At 41.3% G+C, this 7,500-nt stretch overlaps 1 protein-coding gene across 1 annotated transcript in view; it reads left to right on the top strand.

Moving 5' to 3' along the window:
- Window positions 1-7,500, top strand: part of LOC122250950 (tyrosine-protein phosphatase 10D-like) — a 67,443-nt gene that overhangs the window by 40,718 nt on the left and 19,225 nt on the right. Inside the window, exons 5-11 of the mRNA XM_086555414.1 lie at window positions 2,382-2,492; window positions 2,732-2,922; window positions 3,609-3,630; window positions 3,726-3,971; window positions 4,889-5,108; window positions 5,856-6,046; window positions 7,174-7,238. Of these exons, the coding sequence (XP_086411540.1) occupies window positions 2,382-2,492; window positions 2,732-2,922; window positions 3,609-3,630; window positions 3,726-3,971; window positions 4,889-5,108; window positions 5,856-6,046; window positions 7,174-7,238 (1,046 nt within the window). The remainder of the gene's footprint in view (window positions 1-2,381; window positions 2,493-2,731; window positions 2,923-3,608; window positions 3,631-3,725; window positions 3,972-4,888; window positions 5,109-5,855; window positions 6,047-7,173; window positions 7,239-7,500) is intronic.

Below are 7,500 nucleotides of genomic sequence, written 5' to 3'. Positions count from 1 at the left end.
GGAAGTGAATTCACTTCATTAAATGGCGTAGCAGAGCACCAGCACACATTGAACCCGGGAACTTCAAGACGCCCATAGGCTGCTACTTTAAAAAACTAAAATAGCTTCCTAACTAAGCTAACTCTAAAAAAAAACTACTTACGTTAAACTACATAAAATCTAACTAACTCTAAAAAACTTCTATTAGCTCTCTAAAAAAAAAATCAACTAAAACTAGCTAGACTATAAAGCTAAAAAATTGAAAGCTAAACTCTTATCTTAATAAACTAGCTAAAAAAAATTAAACATAAAAATCTCTCTAAAATAGCTATCTAAGCTAATAAAAAATTCTCTAAATAAGCTAAAGGCAAAGAGCTAACTAAATACTAAACCGCTATAAAAACAAAGCTAAAAATACTGCTTAATAAAAAACTACATTCCTTAAACTACTACTAGAACTTAACTAAGCTAATTAGCTCTAACAACAAAAAAATAGCTAAAAAAGAAAAAGCTAACTACAAAACTATAAAAACTAAAAAAAGCTTAAGCAAAACTAAGCAGCTATAACTAAAATCTAACCACCAACTAGAACAAAAAATAAAAAAGCCATAGCTACAAAATCCACATACCACAAGCACACCTAAAAAACACACAAAATACTAAAAAACAAACTTACAACTCCACACAGCTTAATACTAGCTACTAAAACACTACAACTAAATACTAAAATAAAACTTAACAATAATAGAAACAACAAAAAACTTACTCCTCTGAGCCTGTAGCTAACAGACACTCAAAATAAAACTTACTGTACTACCTACGACAAAAATAAAAAAACTCAAAGAGCTATACGCTAACACTCTAGCTACAACTACTAAAAAGCTACTAAAAATTAAAACATCAACTATAGCTACCTCTCTAGCTACAAATACTAGCACAGAAACAAGCACTAAAACTACAAAGAAACATAGCAATATCAGACAGCTAAAAAAACTTAATAGCTAAAAAACTAAAACCTCCGAACAAACGCACCACTTACACTAAACTAGCTTCCAAACTACTAACAAATCTTCCCTGCACACACAAGCAATGACAATAAAAAGCTTACTACTAGCTAATGCTAGGGAAAGCAAATAATAAAAAAAGCAGCTAAACGCTAAATCCTACACAACAAACAAAAAAAATCTACTCTACTACATAAAAATATCTAATCAAAACTAGAGCACTAACCACAAAACTAAGCTCTAAACTACCTTCACTGAAAAAAAACTCTAAACAAGCTCTAAACCACAAAAGCTAACTAAAAACTCTAAAAATAGCTACAAGCTAAATAAGCTCTCGATAAACTCTTAAGCTACTAACTACTGATAAAAAACTACTAAAACTAGAAAATAGCTACTACTAACTATAAAGCTGCTACATAAAACTACTATAACTAAAAGTAGCTAAAACTCTAGCTAAAACTAGCTAAAGCTCAAAAAGCTAAAACTAACTAAAACCCTACTATACTAAAAAAAAGCCAACTACAACTAATTCTAACTAAATACAAAAAACTAGAAAAACTACAAAACATAAGCTATCTAAAAATAAAAACAAATCTTAACTAAAAACCCCGCTAAAACAAAGCTAAACTAAGATACTAACTCTTCCTTAAATCTAAACTAAAGCTAAACATTCCCTAATGCAATCTAACTAACCTACTCAAACTTAAAAAAAACATATTTCACACCTAAGCTGCTCCTCACTATCAGCTACCACCAACGTAAAAACAACTCGGCACCCCACCCCACAACCCACCCCCCATCAACCCACCATCCTCCATGAACCCGCTACAACTCCACCACCACACACACATCACCCCTACCCGCACAAAAAACTATTCTCTCAACTAACAGCTCTAACCATAATAGCTAAATAAACTAAATAATATAACTACATAGCTAAGCTATAGAGTCCACCCTGGACAACACACAAATTTAAATCGTTACAAACCACATCAACGCTCTAAATAACAACAAAAGCTGCTCTAACTCTAAATCTTAACTAACAAACCAAAAAAAAAAAAAACTGACTATCTAACTACTTAAACTAACAAATGTGACTAGAACTAACTCACCCTCAACACCTCACCCACTCATACACCCACCCACCCCTACACCCCTACCCACCCCAGCAACCGCCAAACTACACTGAGATTAGCTAAACCACATCTCTATTAAAAAATAACTACTCACGCTAACAACAAACTCTAAACACCAATCCTCTACCTCACGCTATAAACTAGCCCTAACCCCAACCTATCCCAAACCGCACTCCAACCTACTCACGCTCAACCACCGCTCACCCCTACCCACCCCCATCTCACACTCACAACATATCATCACACCTATCCGCACACAAAGCCCCACCCCCAGCTTCAACTACAACTACAACGACCTCAACCCCAACCTCTATAGCCTCCCGAATAATCATCCCACACCAGGCACATAACCCGACAGCTACGCAGCACGACTGTAAAAACAAACTACTCCAAAAACTCTCATAGCAAGCTAGCTAAACAAAAACTCGCTAAAACAAACACTCAAACTAAAGAGGCTAACTAAAGCTCAACAAACATATCTAACTGTAAGCACAACCCAAACAACAGCTGCTACTCCATCACCTCCCTAAAGCTTCTAACTCATAATGCAACTACTACACGAAGCTCAAAAACCGCGACACTCACCGCATAGCTCAAACCTCCGCCCTACAGCACCGCCTTCCCCACTCCGACAACATGTCACCACACATCCCCCCTCCACACGCACACCCCCACCCGCAATTACATCACAAGCTCCCAACCTCCCCGCTCCACCCCACTCCACCATCCACCCGCCACCACCAGACCACCTCCGCAAGCACCATATACTCCAACCTGCTCGCAAACCCAAGCATACAACTCAGGTACTCACGCATACCCAAACACTTCCAGCCAATCAACCCACACCCAACACCCCGCGACGATACACTGCCTACAGCTAATACTACTCCTATCAACCAGCAACACCAAGCTCCAAGACTCTGCCAACCAACACCCAGACCACACGCTCTCCACCACCCCTCCCACCCCCACGCCATCACGCTCCCACCAAAAATAACTAAGCTGAAAAAAATAAACTCCTCTAAAGAAACTATAAAAACTTCCAAATTCTAAACTCTAGCTACTGATAAAAAAAAAAATAGCTACACTAAGCTATCAACTAACTAACTACTATACTATTAAACACTAAGCTAGCTAAAAAAAAGCTTACTAAGCTAAACTGAATAGAAAACTAAACTATAAAAACTTAAAGCAAAGAAACTAAGCTACTCTAAAAAAAAACTAAAGCTAATAGCCTAATAACTAAACTACTACTACTAACTCATAGCTCAGAACTACTATAAAGATAGCTAGCTACTAAGCTGACTAAAAAACCAATCTCATCACACGAGCCTTTTCAGATGTGAAATGGTCGTACTCCTTGTTGTCGTACTCCTTCGGCTTGGCTTTTGTTAGTTTTAGAATTAGCCCGACTTTTCTCTGTGATTTCCGTTTTGGTGCGAGTTTGTCTACGTTTTCTCTTTATTCCATACTGAGCATATTCTCCCAGGCCTTTTACAAGCATTCTAATGGTAGTGATGTCTTGGAAGACCGCCTACCTAGTTGCCGGTTCTGAGAATTTTCGTCCTGTTTCAATCGGTACGAAGGATCATCTGTTTCCACACAGAATGGCTCCACACGTGTTACCACAACAGCATAACAGTGGTCATATTTAACAGCTTTGAGAAGCATGATATACGCAAGGTTTTTGTAGGCTCTGTTGGCGACGTTTGCCACCCCCTAAGGTCACCCAACAGACCATTTCCTTTCCACTTTCCCTTGCCGTCCAGTCGAGTAACGTTCCTTTCCTCCATATTACTTAATCCACTCATGCAGCAAACTTTCCACTGGTATTCGCACGCAGATCTTTTTGGTTTGTCTCTGCGAACAGATAGTGTATTTTTAAAGCTGCCATCCTATTCGTACGGTTGGCCATATTGTGGGCGTGGGTTGCTCCTCATTGGTGGCTGGACATAGAAGCGCAAGCATCTCTGAGGCCACGCGACTATACCTCTTATTTATGACTTCATGTTCGTTCTGAAACCCATGTCGGGCACGAACCAGAGTCGCGAAACACGAAAGAATTCTTTTGCCAGGCCCCTCTGTCGTGCATGGAATTTGCAATATATGGAATTCGAAATTCACTAAATACTGATCTGGCAAATGGCGACAACAAACGTTCAGGAGAGTGAACGGCGGAGTGATGAAATGTGTGCATATCGGGAACGGCGAGCGAACGGCGCGATCCCTGAATTCTGAAGGTCGTTCGCTCGGGTGAGAATGGGGTCTTAGGCCGGAACGCTTTCGTCACCATGGGCTGCATAGTTCTTGTTTTCGCTATGATCTTCGTTCTACTAATAACGTAGAGCTCTTTCATAATGATCCTCATACCTAGCGTTATGTTTCTACGCGCCGAGTGTAGATACTGTTAGCGGTAATTTTTTTTTTTTCTTTTCTTTTCTTTTTTCGATTTCCTTGCGTTCGGTTAATTAAGAGGTGGATTGGGTATATTTGGTTGAAGTTAACATCTTATTGTTATAGGAGTTGTGCTCAGAAATCATTTATAACTAAAATGGTTTAGTGCTTGTAATGAGAACAGAGTGCGGTTTGTGGTGAGTGTGACCTAAATTGATTCGTTAGTCTCCATGCAGTGACGTGGCAATAGGGCCCACCCTCGTGGGCGTCGTGGGTCGAATTGGCTGGTAGTTAGTTACGGATTTTCGCCGGTGCTGGAAATGGATTGATGCAATTGCGATATGAATTGGGGCGCATTGTCTAAAATTGACAAAGCTGAGGAATTCAGTTTTACTTTCGCCGTTGCTAGCGTTACACTATGGATAGGCTACAATGAGCTTGGTCACAATTTGACATATATAACAAAAGAGAAGGCTGGAGGCGGCTGGCGCCTTTGTCACGACCTGCAGATCGACGCGACATCGCGGCACAAGACAGGAAATCGAAGGCCCTCAAATGGAACGACGATTGGAGACTTTCCCGTCGGGGCTGCGGGGTAATCCTTGAAATGTACGTCCTCAGGTGCTCCGATCTGCATGCCGTTTGGGCCTGGCACGCCCCGCCATAACTGATTTGATATTCCACATTTTCCATCTCTATTTGTGATCTATCTTGACGTAATACAATAATAAATTCTGGTAACATGTAAACCATTCTCCCTCTCTTTCCCTCCCTCCCTCCCCCCCCTCTCTCTCCCTCCCTCCCTCCCTCCCTCCTTCCCTCTCCCTCTTTCTCTCTCTCTATCTCCCTCCCTCCCCCTCTCTCTCTATCTCTCTCCCTCCCTCCCTGTTTCCTTGTCTCTCCCTCTCTCATGCTCGTCCATCTGCGCGGAAGGCCTGCTGCAAAACAGGAGCAGCGCTACATTGTTCGAAAGACAAAGATCATTACGTTCTATTGTGAGAACATAATGAGTATAAATCGTTATTGCGTAAAGCGTCCGTGCAAGGAGCGACTGCGTGAGCGATTGTTATTTCGTCACTCGTTCATGTCTGAGAGAAGGGGCTTAGCGAATGCATATATGAAGGAAAGCTGAAAGAGAAAGGGGGAGACGGGAGGTTGCGGTTAATGAAGAATAGGTAAAAAGAGTTGACTGGTGGGAATGCTGCATGCATTGTGATGAGCCGCTTTCTTGCAAGGCCTTTCGAGAACTATATGAGTGCGTCGGTAGGAGACCTTGCATTCCTTCAAGACATATACATCCTCTTTCCTGTTCTTCTCTCCCCCCCCCCCCCCATACCACAAGGTGCATCTCAAATACAGTGGCAGGGGAGTGGAGTGGTGCTGAGGTGATTATTGGCCAAGACGAGGGTGAAGGGGAAAGTATTGTGCGTTTTTGTCAGCCTGACAACCTGAGGCGGATTATTCCTATAGAGTCTAATCTAGAACTGGTGCAGTTTTCCAAGTTGGTGGGAAAGACTACAATACAGAGATGCCGTGCGCGCGTATGTGGCCACCTCCGTGTATGTGAATACGTGCGTATTACTCGTGTGATGTAGCCGAGTCTACATCTATGAATTTAGACTCGCACTTCCTTCGTCGGAAATCATTTTCGTCTATTACCCTGATGAATCTTAGCTGCTAGAATCATTGTCCCTTGGCTGCTTTGTTTACCTCAGCCTCTCTTCACATGCCTCGTGGACTTCAGTTCTACCAGTCACCCATGCGAGGATCAGGATTTGTTTGTCTTACATACACATATTTTCCCGCTCTTGAACAAAAATGTTTCTTTGCTGACGTTAGGCCTGAATAATAAAAAAAAAAAAAAAATTATAAACAAATCGCAGTAGTCACCTGTTCCAAGGTTCTGGGCTGGTCACACAACGTACGCTCGTCCTGCGATCCGGATTTGCAACGGCTGAGAACGGGTCCCGACCGACCACTCGCATAAAAACAACGGGATCGTGTTTTGCTTCAATGCTGCCTATCATGGAAGTATTTGAGCTTGGTCATCCATGCATGCGCCCATAAATGCACGCATAAACAGATTATTTGGTCATAATGAAGGTAGAAAGGAGAGTTGCATAAGGAACACGACTGAAGTTAAACAAAGAAAGAAACGGGTTGGAATCATGTAGAAAACGACAGACACCAGTGAAGAGAAAATTGAAGAAAGATGAGGATGGACATGGGAACAAGGAACGACACGATTCAGTCGCCGCCAGACAATCTAGAATAAAAGTAATGGTTGGTTTGGAGGCAATTTCCACCGCGCGCTTGATTGCCTTGTGTTGCTGGAACGAGTTATTCCGCCCAGTATGGCTAATCTCGACGAATGTTTGGGATTCGCACGTTGGCGACAGATCAGCAAAACAGAAGGCTTCCTGGTGTAAAGAGGGAGGAAGAAACTCTGATTTAGAAAGCAGAAGAAGGGCTCGCGAAATGTTCGAAAATGAAAGTAGATGTTGGCAGTAGCATATAGTTTAATTACCGAAGGACAATGGAAGGTATTCTCGTTTTATTTATTTATTTGATTGACGTATTGTGAATAATGTGCGAAAAACAGCATTTGCTGTTTGTATTTTGTTACCCACCGATTCTTTCTTAACTCTGGTTTATCTTAGGTGAACAAAAGTATTACTTTATTGAAGAACTTAATATTCATGTTACTGAGTCTACACCTTATACTGTCAGAATTATTGCCATCATCATTATCTTATCCTTTTATCTAAATATGTGCAATTAAATAATGTAATTGTTGACAATATTGTTTTGATGGCTATCACCAACAATTTTAGGATTCTGTTTACCATAACTGGTTTTGTTTATCCTCGGAGACGCTCACTCTAACATCATCTCCTGCCATGCACTTTTGTTATTATTATCGTTTTCCCGGACAAAACCCACGGGACGTGAAGCGCAACCGAAAGTTTTCTCTTGCATGATTTCCC

The sequence above is a fragment of the Penaeus japonicus genome, unplaced genomic scaffold (genome assembly GCF_977035675.1).
Source record: "Penaeus japonicus unplaced genomic scaffold, GWHDUDI00000001_assembly GWHDUDI00000031, whole genome shotgun sequence".
Taxonomy (NCBI): domain Eukaryota; kingdom Metazoa; phylum Arthropoda; class Malacostraca; order Decapoda; family Penaeidae; genus Penaeus; species Penaeus japonicus.
This window is presented reverse-complemented; position numbering and strand designations above follow the sequence as displayed.